The sequence below is a fragment of the Pholis gunnellus genome (genome assembly GCF_910591455.1).
Source record: "Pholis gunnellus genome assembly, chromosome: 23".
NCBI classification, from domain to species: Eukaryota; Metazoa; Chordata; class Actinopteri; order Perciformes; family Pholidae; genus Pholis; species Pholis gunnellus.
The window spans coordinates 12739138-12764674 of NC_136550.1; the positions used below are offsets into that span (position 1 = coordinate 12739138).

General features: G+C 41.1%; 1 protein-coding gene across 5 annotated transcripts in view; it reads left to right on the plus strand.

Annotated features, from left to right (window-relative positions):
• nrxn2b (neurexin 2b) overlaps positions 1–25537 on the plus strand; it is a gene marked incomplete at both ends in the record, with an annotated part of 555263 nt that overhangs the window by 73645 nt on the left and 456081 nt on the right. For 3 of the 5 annotated variants that reach the window (XM_079184308.1, XM_079184309.1, XM_079184310.1), the window contains one exon: positions 8584–8613. The exons of the other annotated variants lie outside the window; for them this stretch is intronic. In XM_079184308.1, the coding sequence (XP_079040434.1) occupies positions 8584–8613 (30 nt within the window). The remainder of the gene's footprint in view (positions 1–8583; positions 8614–25537) is intronic. 5 annotated transcript variants of the gene reach the window in all.

Here is a 25537-nt window from a genome sequence, read left to right on the forward strand (position 1 = left end):
AGGAGCCCTTTTGTTTGAATATGCAGAGGACTTCTCGCTCGCTGGTATTTGTTCAGTTTGCCTAATTGGAGTTTGGCGAGATGAAAGCAAGCAGCAGGGCTTTTTGCTCAGCGGCTGAAACTAAACAAGATACTGTTTTGTCTCTGGGAAAAAACAACTTGAGATTTGTTTCCTTCATTTAGGGTTGAGCTCAGCTATTGGCTTTGCATTTAAAAGACATGGCTGGACAAAAGTCATTTTCATATTAAGACCACTTCTCACTATTTTACTATTTATCTGACACTTTCCATTTATTATTTCCCATAAACTGAACACATACACTTGTAATCACACTATAGCAAATATTTAACAAAAATGTTCCCAGTGAAGGATCTTAAGAATGCAGCGGCTGAATGTGTCAAAAAGTGAATTGATTAATTCATCTGACTGTCAGAAGTGATATCTTGCTTCAAGGGCAGTTAAAAGAATAAACTGAATATGAGAATAAGCTATTTAACATACATTCTGTTTAAGCAACTTCAACTTCTTCAAAGCCATTTTATTCACCATGATGCTGTTGTGAGTAAGGAGGATATGCCAGTTGGGACTTTACAATCTCAGTTAAATCAGGCTGCGTATTGTTCCCCACAAAGAGTATTCCAGGATCAGAAAATAGGCTCATGAATTATGAATACATTTGTTACACAATTTCCATAAATTTAGCCATACTTATCTAACTCCCTCTCTCAAATGACTGAACTTCCAGGAGCACTGCAGAATCCATGGTCTAATGGTGTTTACCCGGCCCAATGAGCTAAATGTAGTTAGCGCATCGTCTCAGTTGGAAGACATTAATTCTCCATTATGGGATGTTTTTGTAGTTACCTGCTGAGACCCACCCCCTGACACAAGGCAGGAAGTTGCCCTGACGGGATGCCACATTTCCAGGAAAAGTCATTACGATTTAGTTTTATTCCTACCACGAAACTACAGTTCACTGCCGTGCCGTTAGTGGAGAGGAACAGGATGTGTGCTCTAAACGCCGGCTGAAGGGAAAAAATTGTCAAAATGAAACATTAAACATCAACAAACGCTCAAGGCAAGGTGCTATTTTACACTAATGTCCCTGTAGATTACTTTGCCTTGACTTGAGCGTTCATGGCTCAGAGGAGCAGGGGATGTTGTTGTTTTTACTTTATCTCACTGACATGGGTTTACTTTTGCGATACAGGCGACAATTATATCAAAAAAAACATCTGCCTTTACCAGTCCTTTAATACTTTGTAAATTAGCTTTTTTTAAGTGAAGGATGATTATTTATTTTTGTCACTTGTAGATATTGATTCTTGGTCATCTTTTCATTCTGGATATCTTTCAGTTGGTTTTAACACAACCCAGACTTGAAACTCTGATTGAAACTACACGGTCAATCTAAAAGATTGCAAGTGCCAGAGGCGCAAAATGAGGAACAAGGACTTGAAAGGATGCTTGTAGCTTTGAGTAGGTTGTGCGTGTGTGGAGGGTTGAGGTTTTTAAATGGTTTTGTACATAAGAGGGAGAGTGGGTGGGTGGGTGGGTGAGTGTGGGGGGGGGGGGTCCATGTGCTCCATGTGCTAATCGCCCACTTGAAGACTGACTTCCTTCCTTCCATCAATGCTGCTGTGCTCTCCATCACATTGCAATTAGAGCTTCCAACATCCTGAGAAACCAAAAAAAAATGACTGTAACCGACGCCATGCATTTTCGTAGCCCACTACCCACTTTTAGCTTCCCTAATGAGTAGAGTCCAGGAGTGGCAATCAGAGGCATTCATTCCATGAAATTGACTCTTGAAAGAGGGCGGATGGAGCAGTTTTCGGATGCATCTGCAGCACTGGCAGTTGTAGATTAGGAAGAGGAGAGGAAGGACGGATGGATACTGGACACCAGATCTCAGTGAGGACCGATGATTAGTTTTGACCTCATCAATGAAAGGGAAATAGAGGTCAGACAAAGAGTTTATCTGTTTACGCAAGATGGACCCAGCATGGTTCTGCCGCTCCAGAAACTCCAGACATTTGGTCACTGGAACAAATACAAACAATGGAAGGACATCATTTAGAAGATATACTCTACCACAGGAGGATGCTATGTTTGCTATGTTACATATTTGCTTTCAGTGTTGGTACAGCCCCTCCTTTGAAGTGAAGGCAGGGAGCGAGTAAAACACTGAAGCTCCTTTGAGTATCTTTAGTCTGTTTTGTGTAAATTAGGATAAGTGAAGAAATCATCAACATCGCTTCTGTGTGCAAGCACCGGTGGCTAAAACATGAAATGAGTCGAACTTCCCCAGCTCGACATATGGAGGACCTATTTATTTATGAACTGTTTAATTAAGATGGAACGGCAACTGTTCAGATCTCTACCCCTCACCAATCTCCGAGCCCTGATTTATTTATCCAGACATATCCCATGACATATTAGTGGTGTTTTAATGAACAAAATGTGCGAGTCAAAGTGATTCACTCAGCGTTATGCAGTTAATTAGGAGATGTGGGGGAGCATAATATCTCGATATGAGATATTTTCCCTTGTAAGACTGTGATCTCCCCACGTACAGAATAGACAGTTATTAAGCCAATAAACAACACTCAGTGTTTGTAATATGGGTAAGCCCCACGTTACATCACCAATTTAGTACGAAATGCTCATGTTTTATTTGTGCAGTATATCAGGACAGTGCTTAAAACACCAAAAGCTGTGGCTCCAAAATCAAGACAGACAAGAATGTATTGGATTATCTATCATGGCAGGGTTGGGATGAAAACGCTCAAACTTTGGTGTGGCCAATCTTAATTATGTAGCGTGGCCCTTTCTAATTGTACCTTTGAATAATATATCATGTCATTTGACAGTCTTCCAAACAACTCAGTGCATCGCTCCTGACAGATGATGGCTGTTGCTGCTGTGTAAAGCGGAAAGTGACCATAAAGATTTAATGCTTGACTCACTCAGCTTAAGTGCCTCGCTTGGGGTCAACAGTTCCCAGTGGTATTTCCAAGGAAGTCAAATGCATGCGCGCTCACACAACCACAGAGGTGAATTCTGAAATGCTGTGGTAGGACTACATTTTTTATTCAGATACTTTGAGAATCTAGGGCGTTCTGCCAGAAACCAACACATCAAACCAAGAAATAAACATGTTTTTATATGTGTTTGGTATATCCAGTCCATCAGTACCATGGACTCCTATTTAGTTTAATGTGTGTGCTTTATTTGCCACGGTGTTGTAAAAATGTCCATATGAGCCACGGCCACAAGAACTAAATGCTGCAGCTGACGTGGAAGGTTGTCAAAGTAATGTTCTTCTCTCAATCTCGTCTAGTCCGTAGTACCACATGCTCAACACACGGAGGCCACAACACGTTTTGTGCTTTTTTCCCTGCTTCAGATTTTTTGTTTGTTATGGTGAATTTTTGTATTTGTGTCATAAAGACTTAGGTAATGTTTGCTTGATGGACACAGGACTCCGCCTATCAAACTCAGGCATGTTGGTTAGTGCATGCTGCACCCAACATTAGACTTTTGCTCCCAGTAGCTGACTAATATAGCACCAAGCTGTAAATCCATATCTGATCTTTAAAACATCCGTTCAGAATCCTACGGGTGACATGCTTTTCTACAGTGTACTGTGTGTGCATAACAGAAGACACTGCAGTGACCTGGACAGACAGACGCAGACCTTGAAGAAACCGTCTTCGTGTAGCTATTTGATTGGGTGTCAGTAAGCTATTCTTTGTTCAAGGAATACACTCACTATTGAAGTTTAGGCCAAAAAAAGCAAACATCCTGACTCCTAAGCTGGCATTGCAGCAGACAAATACAGAAGTTTAAAAGGAGCCCAGGGGCCCTACAGAGGACAGCTGAGAAAAGCTTGACTTTACTGATCCGATCATGTCGTTGTTGTAATAAAACCGCAAAAAGTGATTCTGTACTCAGAAAGCAAACTGTGCACCAGAAATGAACCATTTCCTCGTTTGTAGTACAGCGTCTACCCCAGAGCACAACTGCCCAGTCGGAAAGGAGTATTTAAATGATGTCCTCAGTGCAACACACACACACACACACACACACACACACACACACACACACACACACACACACACACACACACACACACACACACAGAGCTGCAGCTTCATGATGAAAGCAACTTCCACTTTGTATCTGCAGCGTCTGTCTTTTATCCTTTATTAAAATCCCAGCAAGCTGCAGTCAGTCAGTAAGCGATGTGGACCCAGTGAGCAAGATTGTCATTTGATTCTCTTGATGTTAAAATATAGAACCTGTTTCTTCCTTTTGAAACGAGCCAGCTCATTATTAATAATTTAAAGCGTTGTAAGACATGGAAGCCTTTAACATCAGTCTATAACTCTTAGCAGCCCCTTACCTCCCACTATCTCGTTCTTTCTCTCTCTCATAGAATAGATATCCACAATGAATTATTAAAGCACTTTAAATTCTGCCACAGTTTCTATATTACTTAAGCTGTTCAAAGACACTATGCATTATGGATCAGCCTACCGAGATGAATATCATTCACATTCAATCCGATCCATTTCCCCACGTCTTTTAAGCAGATGTTTTTACAAATTGCCCTGGATTGTTTCTGAGCCCTTGAGGGCCGCGCCTGCACTTTTTGGCAATGGGAGACATGCAGCAATGATTACGCAGTAAAACTTTATCTGTGCCCAGGCCTAGTAAAAACCAGTGATTTGTGGTTGTGTCAAATGTTTTAGATATTGTGTGTTTTTATATCTCGTGCCAAGGGTGCACCCAGCATTCATTGTTCTTATTTTATGCTTCCTGACTTTTGTACACCTCGCTAGCTTTTGCCTTTTGGTGATGCTCGCTCCCACTAAAGTCATCAAAGGTCAGTCCATGTCATCCAAAGATAGCTTCTAACCAAAGTAAAGAAGGTTTTGTGTCTGTATGGCATGTGCCTTCAGGAGACACATAAAGTGCGGTGGCCATATGCTGTTGAGTCCTTAGAGGGTGATGCTATTTAACATGCCAGCCCAGCACCACAGGGGACCTGGAGGAACCCATTCCTCAGAAGGGGTAGACAATGATAATGGTGATTACCACCATTTTTCTCCGTCCCTACCAATTGTGTGTTTTCCTGAGACCCAGCGCATCTGTTAATGTGCGTGTGTGTGTGTGGGTGTGTGTGAGAAATGGCTTACAAGGTCATTCAAGAACATGCTGTACCTGTTGACTGCTGCATTCAAAATGAAGATATGCAAGACACCACAGCATTACCCATGCAATCATTTGTAGATGGTTGTTTGCATTAAACAAAATGAGTGTATCAGTCTGGTGAATACACTGATACATTCTTATATCCCTTGTTGGCACCGCCTGCCTTTATCTTAATCATGCAGTGTCTGGCACTATCTGACACTTGTGTCTGAGCCACCAACAGTCCTTTGAATGAAATCAGTAGTTTGCTAAACAATGGTGGCCTTTATTCATCAGTCCAGAAAGCAGAGCAGAGGAAAGTGGCAGATGAGGAAGAAGAGAGCAGGAGGCAGCTGCAGCTGGCTGATGGAGAGCTGGGTGTGGAGACGAGGAGCCAAGAATAAGGTGGGAATATGGGCGGAAAACGGGGGAAGAGGAGTTGGCCAGATAAGACGTTAGCATGTCTCCTCCTAATGGCAGAATTATGACCCCGCTCCATCTGCCACTCAATCATAACCAACCAATCGGCGCCGGTTCCGTCAGGCTCTCCCATCTGTACTCACCGCAGAATTAAGGGTGTAATGAAATGCTCAGATGTCAAGGAGATGGGGAGACTCAAAGGTTGGGCTCGGATTTCGTCACGTCCCCAGTTCGTGTGGCTTGGCTTGTGGCTGTGGTAATTTGATTTGTGCTCCAATATTGGTGCAGAATGGTAGTTGAGAGAGATGGAGCTTTTCCTTATGTCTGTAGTATTCAGATGTCTTACACTGATCAGTAATTTCAATTTCAGTCATCCGTCTTCTTGCTCTCTGCCGCTCTCTCGCTCTCTCTCTCAGACCACTTGATGGTGAAAGCCCGTCACATCCTGATCAGAATCTGGCATGGAGTCTGGCATCCTGTGCTTCTGCCAAGACAACAACATGTGTGTGACTGGCTGTGTGTGTTGGTGTGTATGCAGCTTTCTGTTTTTGGGGTAAAAATTGTTGTGAAAATTGATTGGCATGTTGCACCGATCAAATCACGACCTTTTCATTTCCTGATATGTTACCTTGGAATGAATTGATTTTTGGCTTTTCTCTGCCACTGTGCTGCACACCTGTCTGTGAATGTCTGGTAAACACTGGCTGTGAAGACGCCATTTGACAACTCGCTGCCATCGCTCTGTTCTTTCCTCTGCGCGTCTTTTCTGACCTTCTCTTCACCTTCGTCTTCTTCTTCAGCGCTCTGTCTTTGGCCTGCCTGAGCTGAATGAGGCCAGGCTGGCTGGTTGGGGTATTTGAATGACTTCGTATGCAGCGAAAGCACCCTTCTGTTTCATTGCAGTAGCCTTCGCCTTATCTCCTTAATGGATTATGAGAAAGGGAACAAAAACAGAGGGAGGCAGAGTGAGAATGATTGGACTCCCTGCAAAGGGCCGGCTAGAAACGGACTGCAGCCACATAAATAAAACACTCTGCCTGTACATTTCCTCTGCCTGAATCACAGATGTTATTAAGAAAGAAGACAATAAGGACAGCTTGTAGTCAAGAGTTATTTGCGCTTCTGTAGTCTTTGAATTGTGATTTACCTGCTGCCTGGTGGTGGCATAGACTTGTCTTGTGCATTCTGGCTGCTGCAGGCCCCCAGTTGTGTGTTGCTTTGTTCTCTTAGACATTAAACACTATCTTTTTATTGCAGCAACTGGCATGCTTGCTGTGTATGGGAGCTGAAGTTTCGCCGTTGATTGGTGCTGCTTTAAGGACTGTCTCTCTTTTTTGCAGCTTTCAGTGGGTGAGGAATTCCAACATTTCTTTGGGAAAGGTTTTTACTAAATGTAGGTCAATACAACACTGAATAATTAATTTGTAGTCTGTAGTGTCTTTAACGTAGCAAATATTTTGATAGCAGAATTTTTTCTCTTTTTATTCTGGTACATACTGATATATGTTCCAAAGGTAAACCACTCCAAGGTAACGCCACTGCACTTCCTTGATGGTGGAGGGTTTATTTGATTGAGCTGTCTGCTGGTAACGCCAGGAGTCTTATGTATGAAATGGTATCGATCAAAGGAAAGACAGGTTGGCTTGAAACCATTTGTCCTTTTGGGACTTGTAGTCCAACAGACATAATGCTGTTGATATTTTGTGCTGCCTGGGGTTAAATCCAATTAGCTTGAGCGTTTCGGTTGATCTGGGAGTAAACTTGCTTTAGGCCATAGTTTCCTTTTTGATCTAAACGTTCTATTTCTCAGTTTGAAGGTTTGCTTTCAGGAATTCTGTCCCCAAGACAAGCTGGTGTTTGTTTACAGTGCATGACCCGTGCCAGCTATGACGTTTAAACACATGTTTTGCTATTATTTTCCCTCCTGTCAGGCCTTTTGTCCCTGATGATCCCCTGTACAGCTGCTGTATTAATGCTGACATGTCAAACAGTGAGAGCTATTATATGTGTCATTGTGGTTGTCAATACTGCTGCTGCGTTACCATTGTTTAAGAAACATGTTTTTCTTCACATATCCTCACAGTCTAGACAGTTATACAACATGATAAACAATATAACAGAAAAGTCCCTCTGGTAGCACCACAAAGTCTCTCAGAGACAATAAGACCCCTTTTTGTTCTGTTCTTAATATTTTTACTCTAGTTGCTTTAAGGAGTAACCTTCAATTGTCCGGCCTGCTGCTTCTTTGAATGTCTGTTTTGAAAGTGTGGTTGCTATTTCTGAGGATGATTGCGCTGCGACTGGATTGAATAACTGATTGTGTTTTCCAAAGATGTCGTGCAGTTTGCGCGGTACTGTGTTCTGATTCAGAAGTTACTTAATGTTACAACAGCTGGAGCTCCTTGTGGACATCTTTTACATCTAGTGGTCTATGGTGGCAGATGTTGTGGTAATCTTTGGCTTTGGGTTTATACAGGTAACACAAAGGATTTGACCCCGTAGCGTTTTTCCAGGTTTCTCTCTGACCCTCTGTATGTGAGACCTTGCAGAGCTCCGGTTCTTTTTTGTGATTTGTGCACAGTAGGAGATGAGGAATCCAGTTCAAGCCTTTTCTGCCAAACAGTTCTGTGTGTTCCATAAGTACTCCAGAGGAAAAAAAAGCATTTGTGAGAGCAATAGCCTTCGGGGGTTGCGCCAAATGAAAATGCTTTTTTTTCTAAACCCCCCACACCTCACTCAAGAAGTGTTTGCTTGTTTTCTGTTACTATTCTCTCTCTTTCTCTCTCCCTATCTCTCTTTCTTGTTTTTTACCTTTGATTTGAACTCTGACATCCAAGTCTGCCCCAGGATGTCTGTCACAAACTGCAGTCCAACGTTGTGACAATGCTTTTTTTCTTCCCGTGCCTTTTATGACCTTCTTTTCTTCCTCTTTCTGTTCTTTTTTTCTGTTTTTTCCCTTTCAAGGTCTGGCGCACCTGACGTTAAACGACCAAGGTATGGGTTCATTCCTTTTTATTTTGGTTCTGGTTTTTTAGAGGAATTGACTCAGCCTCTTCCCCCCCCAACCCTTCGAAGCTGCCGCTTTCCCTCACAATTCCCCCCTCTGCTTTCCACCTTCTCTCGGTGCCATGTCCCTCCATCTCGTCCCTAATCCTCCCTTGCCTTTTTTATTTTTAACTCTTTGCAACATCCTCCCCTGTTGCTGCCCCCTACTTCCTCTCCTTCCACATCTCCTCATTTCTTTTTTGGTTGTGCCTCCTGCTTCTCCTCCCTCTCCCTTCCGCCATGTCTTTGTGCTTCTCTGTGACCTCCACCAATGTGTGTCCCACCCCTTGTCCTGTCCTATGGCTAACGTCCTGGACCTTCACCTCTGACCACCTTTGACCCCGACGACCTGATCCCGGGGCTGAAGGTAAAACTTTTCTGCTATCCCTTGTGCTTGGGTTTAAACAGAAAGTAAAAAAAAAAGAGTGAAACAAACTGCTGATTCAACTGGAAATGTGTTTGTTGGTCAAAGTTACAAAAGCAAAATGTGTCCACACTTCCATTCACTAACACTTCAAGGTGAAAGTGTTCTCGAATGTGCAGAGTTTCTCTTCACCACTCTGCTGACATTCACATTGTTTGGCATTCTGATTTAAAGGGCTACAGGTTACGTTCTCAATCTTATTCAATCAAATTATGTGTCAGTGTTTTTATGAGAAAATGTGTCGAATTGTTTTGATGTTGCTATGAACACCAGATGTTATTTGTGATGCTATGTTGTGTACATTCTACACCACAGCTGTTTAATCTTTGCCACACCACACCTCTCTCTATCCCTCAGACTGTATTCTCTTTTGTGCCTTTGACATATTTTTCAAAGATGCTATTGAAATCATAAGCAACAGACTTTTAAAGGGAACCTTGTATGTCATTTTGTGTACTCTTGCAGCCAAAATGCCTTTTAAAGCTACACACCAACCTCCAGTATGACTATTTACTATCCTTCACAGTTATGTTCTCCTCATTCACTGACCTTTGTCTACCTCTGACCTCGTTGTGAGGACTGTCCTTGGAAAGAAAAAGAAGCAAAATTCACAAGAGAGAAAGGAAGGGAACAAGTGCAGCAGCCAGTGAATGTTCTCACCTTTACTGGTGGGGCCATAGCTTCCTCTCTTTTATCATCATAGTCTTTGATTCACGCAAACCCATTTTCCCTGACTCAGCTCTTCCCTCTGCAACACTGATTACTCTCAAGTCGTTTCTCCATCATCTCAAGATACCCAACAATTGATGAAAAAGCTCAGGTTTCACTGGTAAGTTCAAACAGAGACTCGCATTTGTTTTAAAAGACAACACTGACTTTTAGTGAATCACTTAACACAATAACCACCTCCAAAGGCACCTCAATCAGTTTGTTCATTTGATGGATTTTAGCTTCACACAAAGTGAAGTGAAACATTATGCTGTTAAATCAGCACTCAATAGTTAATTCTCATTGTAGGTTACATAGACTCTGGAGAAATTAAATGACTGCAGCAGCAGGATCAAGTGGTACAGCAGGGTCACCCTTCAATCAGAGGATCGGCGGTTCGATTCCCCAACTCCGCTAGTCCGTGTCGATGTGTCCTTGTGAAAGACACTTAACCTTATAATCCCGAGCGACGCCCAATTGGGTGTCGCGAGTGTTTTGCGAAGAATAGCGTCATATAAATCACTTTTCCGAAACGAATATAATGAATTTGACCCACATGCTATATACCTACTTAACGACGAGATTCTGAGAAAAAATACAAAAAAAGTCATTTTACTCACTCAAAACACAATTATACACAAAGTAATATATAAACTACCAAGTTCTAGCACAATACCACGTATTTTTCGCACTCCGAATACAGATATCACAAAAAAAGAGACCGAACGATAGCTTAGCAAGCATGAGAATTCCACCCTGAATCCGCAGATATCTTCCATGTTTCTCTCCTTCTAACGTTACACCGTAGAACCCACACAAGAACAACCAACCACAGAGCAAAACATTTGAAACGCATCGTACCTTGAGCTGGTTTTCTGGGCGAAAAACTCTGTAAATCCGCTTAAATTCTTTCGCTACACATGCACCTGGTCCCTCTCTTTCTTTTGAGAGTAAAATAGAGATAATCCAGGCTTTATGCATAGGTAGTCCTCCTTTTACTTTTCAGCAAATCATTTCGACACTCGGTCTGTTGCGCAACTCTTTTGGAGTTTTAGTGGCTAAAAACTCTTGTCAATCACCTGACTGACCGGCCCACTGCATTCTTCACTCATTTCCGCATTCTTAGACGTATCACATGTGCAAACTGACCAATCATAGGCTTCGAAAACTGCCAATACACACACTGGGAGCGACGAAAAAATCACATAAAACACATAAATCAGGCCCCTGAGAGGTCAAAAATGGTTCAAAATGATGCCAAACCACTGTATTAGATAGATTGAACCCTATTAGTGATAAACAGTGAAATATATAGTTATATAGTATATAAAATTAGAATAGAACAGCTGGAAACCTGGTTCCAAAATTCTGAAAATTCAGAATTTTGGCTTGGCCTGGCATGAACTCTCTGAACTCTCTGTACAACCTCTATCAACTTGGCCTGCTTCAATTTATCAAAGTAAAACCTGTTTGTGGAGACATGTTGACATGTTGTGCTATGATTGTGGAGAGTTTTAGGCTTACTGCTGCATTATTTCAAAGACAAAAGTGCTTTTTTTCCAGGCGAACCTGAACATTTTCAATTTGAGCTGTGTGCCATCTTCATTCAACATTAACCAGTAACATATACACTGATATTTACACATCTCAACAAATCTCACAAGTGTTAGTGTTATTAAACCATCAACATTATTCAAATAGACCTTGTAGTTAGAGAGCCAGACTCTTATGAGTATGGGTATATATTTTTCGAGCAGAGGTCTAAAAATAGGCTTAGAGGTTAAAAGGTTAACCCCAAATTTCTGTGTGTGAATGGGTATGGGTGTTAGAGTCCTGATGGGCAGGTGGCACTTTGCATGGTAGCCCCTACCAGCAGTGTGTGAATGGGTGACTTTGAGTGGTCGGAAGACTAGAAAAGTGCAGTCCATCTAACTGTAGCGTCTGTCATTAGACTCCATACCTTAAAATAAAACAAAGGTTTTCCAACACTAACATACTACTACTACTACTACTACTACTACTACTACTACTACTACTACTACTACTACTACTACTAACATAACATGTGCACCATAGCAGTGTATCTATTCTTAAGATTCACACCAAATCCATGCTTTCCTTTGACACAGTAATACTGTCAGTGTGTGTGGGAGTTTTATGCCAACCATTAATAAATAACAGTAGCTTATTAACACCAAACAGTAAATAACACAGAAGTGTGGCCGTACTATCAATAACAGTACACATAGTGTTCATCACTTCATTGATTATTCAATGAATCAAAAACATTTAATATACAAACATTTTGAGTTAATTAATGTTTCAATCAAATATACATAACATTTAATGATTCCAGCATCAAATGTGAGGATTTGCTGCCTTCATTTTTGGGGCTTTTGTACTGTTGAATAGATAAACACATTTTAAGCCATCACCTCTGGCTCTGAAAACAATAATGATGGGCATTTAAAAAAAAATGTTTTTAATGTTTTATAAAAAAGCCAAAAGCTTCATTTATTTATATTAAAAAAAATGGTCAGATTAAGTGGCACAACCCTAAAGACTAGTGGAATAGTACATGTGTTAAGTTAGCTTGCATGGCACGTACTGGTACACTGAGGTCAGTTTGTTACTCAGGGATTTAAGCTAAAACATCTGAACCAGTCATTGCTCCTATATGGCTTAACAAAGGTGGAATATATACCTCTATCCCCAGCAGACACTCATTTTACCAGCAGAAGAATTATGACTTTAATCTCTTCATATCTATGCAGCCTTTATACTCTCCCTCCATATAAGATCTCCTACAACCTGCTGCCATTTCACTCTGATCTTTGTCTGTTGTCCATCCCAGACTGGGCTGACTGATTACTTCAGCCACTCGCTTGTAGCAAGATGAGCACACACAAAGAAAAGGGAACATACCAGAAGAATGGGAAATCTGACATTAGAGCATCTATCCGTCTCCCATCGTCTCCCCTGAGACACGCACTGATCTCAACATCAGACGCTTACGCTCTGATGCACCATGTCCAGGGCATAGATGTGCTTTTCCTGACACCCCCCCCCCCCTCCCCCCAACACACACACACACACACACACACACATACACATACACACGCACACTAAACTTGAAAGGATGCTGAAACTGGAAATTCCGTGACTTTTTTTTCTTTTATTTCCTAGTGAGAGGGTTGAGATTGTGGGAGTTAAGGTCAGAGAAAAACTTGTCGGGACTAAATAGAATCTGTCACATGAACAGCTGATCTGTGCATGTCACTGACTGCAACCCCACTATCTCTCTTGTACATTACTTTCTCAAAAACAGTTGTGTAATACATGAAAGAAAAAACTCCAAATGGGTCACAGGCATTTAGGGGAGGTGTAATTAATAGTTCTATGATGAAATAACATAAAACAACTACTGTACGGACACCAATATGTATTAGTTTTACTATGTTTTCTCATCAGGGCTAACCCTTTCTAATTAAATACAGGATACCTATATACATACACTAGCTTAATAACCTGGGGGGTGGATGCTATATTAGAGCTCAAAGTAAAGTAGCTGCTTATGCAAGTTTCATCAAACAGTGCCTCGCAAGGCATTTGTATTGATCAGCCTGTAGCCAGAATTAATACAGCGTTGGTTCCCAATGGACAGGCCAAAACATCTTAAAGGAGAAAAAAATAATCAATAACCCTATTTGGCAAAGGCAAGAACGTGTGACATGTTAGCGAATTAGCTGATTTTAGGATTTAGTCACCCCTCAGCTACCCAGGCATCAACTTTCCTAACAATCTGTGTGTGTGCACATGTATGTGTCCGTGTGTCAGGACAGACACGTTTCCAACACAGAAAAAGGCTTTTGGTCAATGTTAACGATCAGAGGCAGAGAACTCAGCCGTCACATAACCAGGCCAAGAAAATCAATGTCAGTCTCTTCTCAAACCCAAGGCTGTCCTTCACAGCTCTAGGAAGGACAAACCCCAGGCTTCAGTCACTGCTGATCTCTATCTGCCCGTCTGGAAGACTGCTGCCAACCCCACACATCGAGACGCATGCTTGGAAAGCAACCGATTTACATTTAACCATAGAACAGTGATTATCATTTACAAAAGAGCTTTGATGGACAGGAAATCTCTGCTCAATAATTATCACTATCCAAAGTAAATGATAAACATCACCCTGAATGCTCACATTTACAGAACATGGTATACTATAATTTCAATTGACAAATGCTAAAAGGCATTATCAGGCTTAACCCACTGTTCCCCCCACCAATAAGCCTTACTACACTCTTATCCTCGTTAACTATCCTGGCAGTGGAGAAACAGACCAAGACAACAGACACGACGGACGAGACACATTTTCATGCAAAAAAATATGGATAAAGCAAATGCATTAAATTGCTTCAAAAATACTTCCTCGTATTTTTTTTCAAAGTTTTAAATAGAGAGGATCTCAATTTCTGATAGTATTGAGAGAAAACATATTTATATTTTGCTTATGCCAACGTAGTCCGACCGCTTTGTATTTATCCATCTGAAAAAGGAGACGAGATGATGTTTTAGTTTTAGACTGTGAAGCTATCTGGGCTTACTAACTACAGTAAATAACTCCTCACTCCTAGGGGTCGAAACATTGACCTTTTTGGGAGATATTAGCCAAAACATACTTATTGCATTGTTACACTGGGACTTATTTTCTTCCCTGAACAGAACAGTGCTCAGTCAACTTTTGCACACCCCTTGACACCCCATGCATAATTTGTTTCAAAGAAAAAACACGTTCTTCTACAGAAACACTTCCAAAAGAGCTTTTCTAGTCAGAGACCAGGCAGGGCAGTCCCTAAGGAATGTGCACACATATGCATAATTTAAATATGTCATGTATATTTTTTATCATTTGAAATTTAAAGACATGGACTGCAAAGCCACCCAGATTCTGACAGTCATTGTTATGTGGAACGGATATATTCAACAACAGGTTTCCTATTTGTCTTTCCATACCTGCAGTCACACTAACTAAAGCTGTGTATATAATATTACTTTGGTCATCATGCACAACTTAATAATAATTTACAGTTCACCAACAGTGAACAGTAACAATCCAGTGTATATGTAGTTGCATCTGTCTCATAAAACTCAATGAATGGCAACACCAACTGTCCACTTTATTGTGCAGTGTTTACCAAACTGAAAGCTAATGTAGATTTAGCCTATTTCCTTTGTACAGCAGTCTCCAAGCTGTTCACTTGCCGCTCTAAACAGCGGCCCTGAAGGTGTTTCAGCTTTTAACAAACTAATTAAGGAGTCCTTAAATAATTAAAACTGCCGTTTCTAATATTAGAAAAAAAAATTGGCAAGTTAATCGCTCTAAATTGCCAACATTTCCGGCCCCATGGCTTTGGAATTGCAGATGCTTTTGAACATGGACCATATCTATGTGAATGGAGTCCCACACCGCCACCAACACCGTTTTAGGAGAGGCCAGCACGACACACACTGGGAATCAAATTAACCAGGCCCTGGGAGATTGTCTTCATGGCAGGTTTAATGTAGATCTCCTTGGAGATACTGCGGGGAAAATGAAGGGAATATGCAGCCCGATCAGTATCTAACCTCGAATGTAATAGACTAGGTCCAGGTCAAGATAGCCATCTGTCTGAGCTCACTAAGGGCAGTTTACAGAGTCCATGTGCCACTGAGAGCAGTGAAGCTCGCCGTGAAGCCGCAGAACTCACACTGCTTGCTTTGTTTTCTTCCGTATCCTGTATCATTTTGTCAGACCACTACTTAAATTTATTAATATATAGTTAACGTCGGAGTTGTAGTGTTGTTCTCATCTCCTGAAACAAACATGAAACAGGTGGATTCATTTAACAAATTATAACTAGTAAAACCCTGTTCCGTTGGAGCTTTTCTGTCCCCAGTCCGAGTCATTTAGTATCAAGTATCTGCTGATACTGAGTCCTGATCCTTCATGTTTATGTCACATCTTTTACAAAATAACAAACCCTCTCTAATCTTTTTGGCCTCGTCGCTGTATCGAGGAAATGTTCTCTCCCTTGAAACGTGTTTGTTGCTTCGGTGCAGCCTTTGCTTGAGTTACTTCAATGGACTGTCATGAGCTCTCCTCTGCTGTCTGCCTGTGCCGTTCCCAGTGAAACACCGTGCACCGTAGATGACGGCACATTGCAAGAGACTCGCACACTGAGCTGAAATGAAACCAGTGTACATAAATAAGTTAGATAACATTAATGAACTCTCTCATACTGCATTTATGGCTGTTTACGGTGCGTGGTGTTTGGCTGTGGGTCAGGGCTTAGCTGCTGCTCTTGCACACACTAACGGAGTGGAGGAGAGACGGACAGCAGAGAGTTGGAGCGTTGACCTCAGCTGCACTCGTTGCGTTGCTGGGCGTGAAAGCTTCTTGAGTAAAAACACCTGTGTGACAGCTGACGGTAAATGAAGGATTGGATTGGGCTCAATAAAGCCAACACTGATCCGTAAAAAGTGCCTTGATCGACCCCAATACCGATCTGAAAGACTGGATCAGGACATCCCTACTTGTCGACGCACTTCACTTCCTCTCAACTGATATGTGACATTTTAATCAAAGTTGTCACAAGTGTGCATGACTTTACTGTATTAGCTAAGTTTATCATTGGTTATTTGGGCTTCATATACCAAATGTTATTTAAGATGCATTCATTAACTGTAGGGAAGCGCCACACATTGAATAATAGATATTTTTAATCTTAGATTACTGATATTTAGTGCAAGAAAACACCACCATGTTAGCTTAATAGCACATTTTTATTTATTGTTCCTTTTCAGATATATATGTCATCAAATGATCGCTGCTCTTGGAAACATGTTTGTGCACCATATAACAGCCTTTCACCCACTGCCCTTCATAATTCAACTCTACTGAATATAGATATGAGCTGGAACAACCAGTTTATGGCTTGACGTGTTGGCAGAGATAAGGTTTCAAACCAATCAGTGTTTTATTTGAACAATTACAGAGCAGTGAGGATAATGGCATATATACAACATATTGTAGTTGGTTCAATGTCAATTTAAAACCGCTGAAAAATGTGCCACAGAGATGATTAGAGTGATATAACAAACATGAATCTATTGACAAAACGCCAGTTACTCAATGCAACACATATTCATAATGTTCTGAACATTAAAATGATATAAAATGATGCTCTGTCCTTTTGATTCATAATTAGAAAAGTTTGGTTCTTAAATAATACATACAACAAACTAAACCCTGCACGTGAACATGAATGGTACATAATCCAGACAAAACCTTTGAATAATGAATAACTCGTACGTTAAGGGAAAAGGAAAACTCACATTCTCTTTTCAGCAACATTTTTCTTCAGTCAATGGTCTTGTTGAGGGACCCGTCTGTGGTGCTGTTAGTTATCCTGTCACATTCTCCCAACTATTAAAGTTCTTTCAGACATCTCCTACGCCTCCCACCTCGCAACGTTGGCTGTCTCTAATTTGAATGAAACAAGGCACAACTGAGGCTTTGCTGCAGCATGATTTGATCTGAAGTGATAATTCAATCACAATAATCTTATTATTAAAATAATGCTATTTGTATGAGTTTAGACAAACAATGCATTATTGCGTTTCTTTTGTTGTTAAAGCTTATCATTATGCTGTGAAACCAATATCCGTTCTGCCAAATTATTGCAGTTCAGCAAAGCCATCAATAAAAAGTTGATGTCCCGCTTTAGCCAAAGGGAACATGAACCTCTTAGGAAAGCTTGAATTAATATTTAGGTCACACAAGAAACAACATTTATCTTTAAATGAGGCTTTGAATAAAACCTAATTTCTTCTTAAACCAGGTATAAGGTGCTACAAAACTCATTCACACAGCATGATGTCGTCTAGTTTAAAATGTCATCCTCATTGTACGTCCCAAGGGATGATCATTTAGAATTTTTCAGTGACCTCTTCCACCCTGCTCAGCAGCCTGGGCATGGTGGACTGTCTGGCTTGAAGCCTGCGAGGCTGCTGCAGAGACATTAGGCCGGGATGACAGAAGTCCTCACACAGGCAGGAATTTCTCCTGACACAGCAGCAGGCTAAAATGGAAGGAGCTCTACAGCAGCCTGAATCTGCTGCACACAGTCCCCACAGCCATACAGAGAAAAGCCTGGGATGAGTAGATCTGTGGCTATGGGGCCAGTATGGCTACAGCACATCAGTGCTGCTGTACTAAACTAAAACGGTTATACTGATTTTCCTGCTTCATGCAGCAGATGTGAAAGAGAGCTTATCATAGCCAAAATAAAAACACATAAAATAGGAGTTTGGTGCCCTCAAAGCCATTTAAAGACATGCATTAAAGTCCCTTTATGATACTGATTGGACTTAAGAAATTGCAGTCTAATTAACACTGCCCACCAAATAATAGCCGTAATATCAGAATCCTTTTGAGGTTAACGATGTATGAGTCAATCCCTGTTAATGGGGTAGTCACAATCATGAGGCTAATGCTGATCGACAGGGCTGGACTGAGGCTACTCCGCTTGACCTTCAGTGGTTTCCTCGGGTGAAGCGTATGACAGAGTTTGAGGTGTGTGACAGTTCCTGTCCCTCTGCACCCCCCCACCCCTCTCCGAGATTGATCGGAGGCCCGCATTGTGTTTCCCAGGCTAGTCACGCCTCGCTATTGGCAGGCTCACTTAGAGAAACTGACAGGGCACATCATACACACAGCGCACTCCCACTCTACAAGGGAATGGATGCACATTGCTTCTCACACATATGGACACACGCAACAAATTCCCTTACTATAGCTGTTCCTCTTTAGACTTTTAAACCACACACTACCCGTGGTAGTTGTGTGTGTGCGAGCGCTGTCTGACCAATGAAAAAACTCAATCCAAGTGCTCTTTTGTTAAATATAATATCTTTGTTTTTTTCCCCTTTTGAGATAAAAATCATTCACAAAACGGTTTCCAAGAACAATGCCAGCAAAAGCTAAATGGCTCATGCAACATAGCAGAAAGGAAAGATGAACCACACACAAGCCTATCCAAAGAAGTGCAGAATCATAATGTTAGAAGTAACTTCATTACAGCTTGACAAAGCAGTACATAATGAAGAGGATCAGGAACAAAGAGGCTCCATCGGTTAGATGCATTATAGAAATACAGATCTAGTAGTCTAACAAGAACCTTTAGAGCAGCAAAACATTTCAAAGTGAAATGCATCAGTGGACCTAGACATGGCATATACATGTCTGGCTGAAGGTGGTATTCACAAACAGGATGTAAATAGTATGGATTGGCTCTTGAATCTCTACCTGTAAAGCTCAGTTGCTCTACTCAGAGTTCCTCACCCTATCTCTAAGGCTGAGCCCACTCTCCCTACGAAGGAAGCTCAATTCAGCCGCTTGTATCCGTGATCGCATTCTTTCAGTCACTACCCAAAGCTCATGACCACAGGTGAGGGTCAGAACGGAGATGGGTTGTTAAATTGAGTGCTTTGCCTTCCGGCTTAGCTCCCTGTTCACCGCAACGGTAGGCGGATTAATTACAGTTTAATATTAACCACGGCAGTGTGAAATACAGTTTTACTGTTCTCGACCAATATTCAGTAGCCGATCTCTGATAATGTTACATTGTAAACAACTAATCCGCGTTTAAATTGACAGGTTACATTATGATACGTTCAGGCTCTATTCAGTGAAAATGAGTAAAGTGTTCACATGTTATCTCGGAAAATGTAGTTTTGGTGAGAAACTTGAATAAATCCAGTTGTATGAAGGATATATTTTCACAGCAATACAACATAGATATTAGACAGGGAATTCTGACCTGTTTAACCCTAGCTCTAAGCAGCTTATAATACATCATTAAAACTGCTAATGATAGCAGTTGTTTTAATTGATACAAATAGTCTTTTACTTCCTTATTTGAATTGTGTGTTTTTATGAGGGGAAAACACTAAGAACATTTAGAACTTTTGATTTAGACTTTTGGTTTACAGACTTCAGAGTGGTTGAAATGATATGTTGGACGGTGCTAAAAACAGTCTGGAGCCTTGTAGACCAGCTGCTATAATCAAACGGCAATATGGATCATCAATGGTCAGCAATTAGTTTCGGGAGCAAAAAGGGATCTCTAAAAGTTATATGTACGAACCGTGAGTTTTATGATCTGTTGCACCAGTATCCGCAGCACTGCTGGAGCCGCACCGAACAGCCTGTCCATCTGACGCTCCACTCGTTTAACTCGTGAATAACACCCTGAGACACTTGAACTCCCTCGCATGGAGCATTGACTAACTCCAAACCTGAAGGGGAAAATCCATCGTTGTCGGCAGAGAACCGTGGCCTCAGACTTGTAGGTACTGACTCTCATTCCGACCGCTTTACACTTCGCAAGCCGCCCCAATGCTCACCCAACTAGCAGTGTTGACAGAGTAGTCACAACTTTCATGCCCCCTTCCACGATACCGATGTTGTCAGGACCCTCTGACGTATTAGTCTTGATGTAGATTTCCATCCTTTGGACAGAAAGGTCCTGCGACACACTGTCTTCATCACCACTCAGTCGCTCGCCAAGAATTACTGGGAGAAATGTTATGATTGTATTTTGAGATTTGATCTGCTTACTTCATCATCTTTTAAAAGTTGATCCGTAGATTCCTCGAACACTGAAGAACAACTTCTCTGGTCGTGTTGACCCTAGGATGGCTTGTGGCCTGAAATGGCAAAAATAATTTGTATTAAAGTTCACGGTGTGCAAGTCATCCATTCATCTAAAACCTGTCAACGCTGCACTTTTTAACAATAGGTGGCTTATGCTGTTGAATAAACCATAAACATAAAACCCTATTACGGATCCTTGATGTGCTGTCTCAGGAACCAGTCTAATGAAACACTTTGTCATTACTGAGGTTTCCAGGGAATCGTTCCCAGATAACAAATATTGCATAGCAAATACACTCCCATAAAACCACAACATTTTAACTTTGTATTTGCGCGGATTAAACAAACAAGACATGACAGGATAATCAGTGAGCTCTCGATGTGTTGGTAGGCAAATTTTGTGTCCTTTGGACGGAGGCAGTCTAGCTGCTCCCGCCTGTTTCCTGTCTTGATAGAGTATTTCAGTCATAGCGTATGCAAATAAGCTTATTACCCACTTATTCCAGAGTGGCAGCTGGTGCTAAACTACTCAGATGTTCAAAGTTACTAATGGACAGAACACAATACACTGCAGGGAGCAAGGTTCTAAATGTAAAACACATATGTAGTACACTATTTGTGGATTAGATCGGTTGCTAATCATACAACTTTGCAGGTTGAGGGTTTTGGTGCGCAGTCATCGTGTAACAGAATCATGTCAAAGCACTACTTAGCAAGCATCAAACCTGTGCCTTTGGTAGTGAGTGACATGTAAATTCATGGGCACTTTAATTACATGCACCTCCACAATCTAATGCAATTCAATCCAACTGTTCTGCTATGAAGTCTACTTCTATGATGGCTGTAATTAGTTTTTTTGACACTGTAATGGAAGTGTTATTAAAGTATATTTTTCTTAGCATTGAGGTCATTACTGTTAAAGATATTGTTCTGGACTGTTTTGAGGCGTTTGTGATATTCTGCCCCCCACATGCATGTTAATAGGGAGCAAGGGATTAATACAGGATAACATTACTGCCTGCAGATTAAAGTAGTAAGTGAATACAATTCCAGCAGTTTGATCAGAAAATGCCTAACACAACATATTACTAAACCTAATACTATAGAAGGACACCTTGAGTAGGTTCCGCCCTTGAAGAGGAGGGGGTTCAGAAGCCTGGGAGTGTATTCATCCAGCTTATACATGAACTTTAATTCAAGGTGCATGATCAAATGATCAAACCAACTTTAAAGACCCAAATTGTACAAGTGTTCATCATTTTGAGTCCTCCTCTCACAAACGCATGTTGGTCTAAACTGTCAGCATGAGCGGTAACCGCTGATTCAAAGTAAACTACGATACACTGACAAAGGTATGGTCATTCATACAGTATACTTGGGAAAGTAGCATGCAGTTGTGACATTGAGCCAACCGCTTTTTTAGTCCTTGCAATGTTTTAATTTAATCAAAGACGACGCTGAATCCCTTAACTTTTAATTACAGCGCAGTAGAGTTGGCGGGTTTGGTAGGTTGCAGAACGCAAAACAATGTTTAACTCCAGGTTGTAAACTGTATTTAAGCTAATAATAATTTAGGGCTGCAACTAACGATCATTTTAATAATCGATTAATCTGTCGATTATTTGTTCGATTAATCGATGAATCAGATCAAAAAACAAAAAAGCATTAATTTCTAACCCGTTATTCAAAAACAGAGCTGACAGTGCAAATTCACAGTGCAACAAATCTTCAGAAAGTGCACAAACAGGTTGCTCCTTGAACATCCCTGAGCTGTTAAAGTAATAATAATAATAAAAGAAAATGGACTAATATCATGGGTGGGGTTCCGCGGGTTACCCACGCCTCTCGGTGAAGGGTAGACACACGCCGATCCACTCAGTGTGGCGCGCGTGCAGCCCCAGACATCTAAGGGCATCACAGACCTGTTGTTGCTCAATCTCGTGCGGCTGAACGCCACTCGTCCCTCTGAGTAGCTGGACGCCGACCGCACGGGGCCGCGTAACTAGTTAGCATGCCGGAGTCTCGTTCGTTATCGGAATTAACCAGACAAATCGCTCCACCAACTAAGAACGGCCATGCACCACCACCCACAGCATGGAGAAAGAGCATCAATCTGTCAATCCTTTCCGTGTCCGGGCCGGGTGAGGTTTCCCCCGGCCATCCCTCTTAATCATGGCCGCAGTTCAGAGAAGAACCGGAGTCCTATTCCATTATTCCTAGCTGCGGTATTCAGGCGACCGGCCTGCTTTGATCACAACATCTCCACGACTTATTGAGTGGCGTAATAATCGCGCGACACAACGAATCGATAATGAAATTCGTTGCAAACTCTTTTAATAATCAATTTTTATCGATAATAATTAAACAGGTCTTATCTCTGGGAAAATGGCAGTCCTTGTTTCTGATATGTGTTGCAGATGATATTGATGTCCATGTGGCACAAAATACCATGGGTTGAAGCGTAAGGTGATTCAAATCAAAGACCTCTCAATAGGCTACTATTATTTATTTTAGTAGATATTATTAACCCCAATCACATTTTTTTACAGTGTACATATTTCCCCAAAATATATTTTTATATGTATGATCTGATAAGAGTACACATATATTACTTGATTCATTTGTTGTTTAAAAAGTTTAATAATGTGAATTGTTAATTTTGAACACTGTAGTGACGACGGCAGACACAACCCTCTTGCAGGGGACTGAGGCAGAATTTTGCCCATTGATATCTTTAGTATACTATTTCCATAAAAAAAAAAATGAGCATCACTTCTGTCATACAATTACATTCCCAAAAGGCAAAAGGTCATAATAGGCTAAAAAACTGAAAAGTATTTCTTATGCTATGAAATTGAAAATACTAAATGAATAGAACAATAGAATAATTAAATGTGTGCATGAGGAGGGGTGTTGATTGTCACATCAGCGTGATACCTTTGTGTTAACATGTTCCATTTGTGTTTCTATTCACATCCCCTACACCAGTGTAGCAATGCAAACACCTTCCTTGTCTCAACTCTTTCTCCGTTGCTGTTGTAGCACACCAGGAAGAAACAACAGGCGAGTCTTTCAGCTCTGGTGTTTTATTTGCGCTCGCCATAGGGTGATTGACTCACACGCCAACCTGCTTGCTAAGTGTCGGTAACTAAGTATGGCTAAAAGTTTCTTTGCAGAACTTGGGCTTTTAAACTTTGGTTCCGCAATACTTCCATCAATCTGCATACCGTGTAGTGACTCTGTACCATGAAGGTTCTGCACGATTACACAAACCATTACAGCCCGACTGTAGACCAATTTTTAAAAAAACGCCTATGTTGAGGGGCCAAGGTTTAACACTAAACACCAAGAAACCACAACATATATATAAAGGCATATCAAATGTAGAAGATTCTTGTATCTTCATCTTAACATGTTGACTTTAATAGCAACACTGTATGTATCATTCATTAATGCTTTTACATTTCTTTGGGAAACACGATAAATGTCTGGGCCATGGATATATATTAAAGGTAGATGTGGACTGTAGTTATGTTGATGACTTGCTACCTCGAGACACTCCTACAGCTTTAGATCATTCAAAATACAATTTGTGTGAACAATTTCTGGATATGACAGGAGAGCTGTAATATTGTCAGTACCATTTATATGTGAGGTATGCTGGTTTGTTTGTTTAAACATTAGCAATGCTTACTCTATCAAACATAATGTATATTTCCAAATGCCTCTTGACCACAGATTGCAGTCAGCACAGAGGAATGGATCAATGGCGCGTGTAATCATTTCACTCCTAAGCAGGGTGTTAAATGCATTTGAATATAACCAGATATTGAACATTATCATGCTGATCTATCACAAATATGCGATGCGATATCACCTAGCTCTGCTCAAAATTGTCCGTGTGACAGGAAATCTGTAGAAACTATTGCAACCCGTGACTAATTTAGTCACGGGTTGCAGTCATTTAACTTCTTCTTGTCCAGTGACTCTGGGGTCAGAAGTACATCCAAGGAAGAGAAAGACATCTTTAATTCCTCAACATTTAAATATTGTCTGTGCATAAATCTTTCACCCCACACTTAAGAAACACTGGGAAGCAAAGATAATGTTCTAAAGTTGGCATCAGTTTGGACCTGTATGACATATTACAACTATACAAACTTACTAGTGCAGCTTTATGGTGGCCCTCTTCAAAGTGACTCTACTGTATTCAGTGACCCAAGATTTACTCCATACATCATGTGTTGCATAATCCTGGGAATGTAAAGAAGAAAACCATTTATAATCTTACTTTTTAGACTTCTTTATTAATTCAGTTGCCTTCAAGATTTAGTTGATCCACATACATTAGGTTGTATCTACTAACATCTCCCAAATGCCATTCCAACATTCCAACAAAACAATCCCATGAATCTTTAATGAGGGTGGATACCTATGTCAGTTACAAATGAAACCAAATATATCGACACGACAACTATTGATTAATTGATGGATGGAGGCCAATATGCCCAGTGCAGTAGAGTAAATTCATTCTTTATCTGTAGCTGCTGCTCTCGCTCCCTTTGTCTTTAAAAGCCTGAACCTTTAACCCCAATGTTTTTCCCCAAGAGTCAGTGGTGTGACCCTATTGTTCCATCCTCTTTTTATAACATTTGTATTCCTTATTTAGAACGGAGCTTAATTGAATTTGGCCCATGGGGCATTAATCTTGGGGCCGTGTGGTCGGAGGCTGGAAATTGGATCCAGGTCAGGTTTTTACATGTTGTAATTAAGGTCACCAGGGGCAAGAGGGAGCTGGAGGAAATAAGAAGGGGGAGGAGGGATGCAGGAGCACAGGAGGTTGGAGTAGGAGATGAAGGGAGAAGTATGGAATTGGGACAGTAAGGTTGTTCCAATGAGCAGTTAAAGACATGGCTGAAAAGAAAGGGTTAGAGTCCTGAGGAAGACAAAGGGAATAGTGCAATTGTTATATTTACAGACCAGATGAGAAAGTGAGGGATGGGGAACACAATGAAAGAGGGATTAGGAAGATAAACAGGATGAGC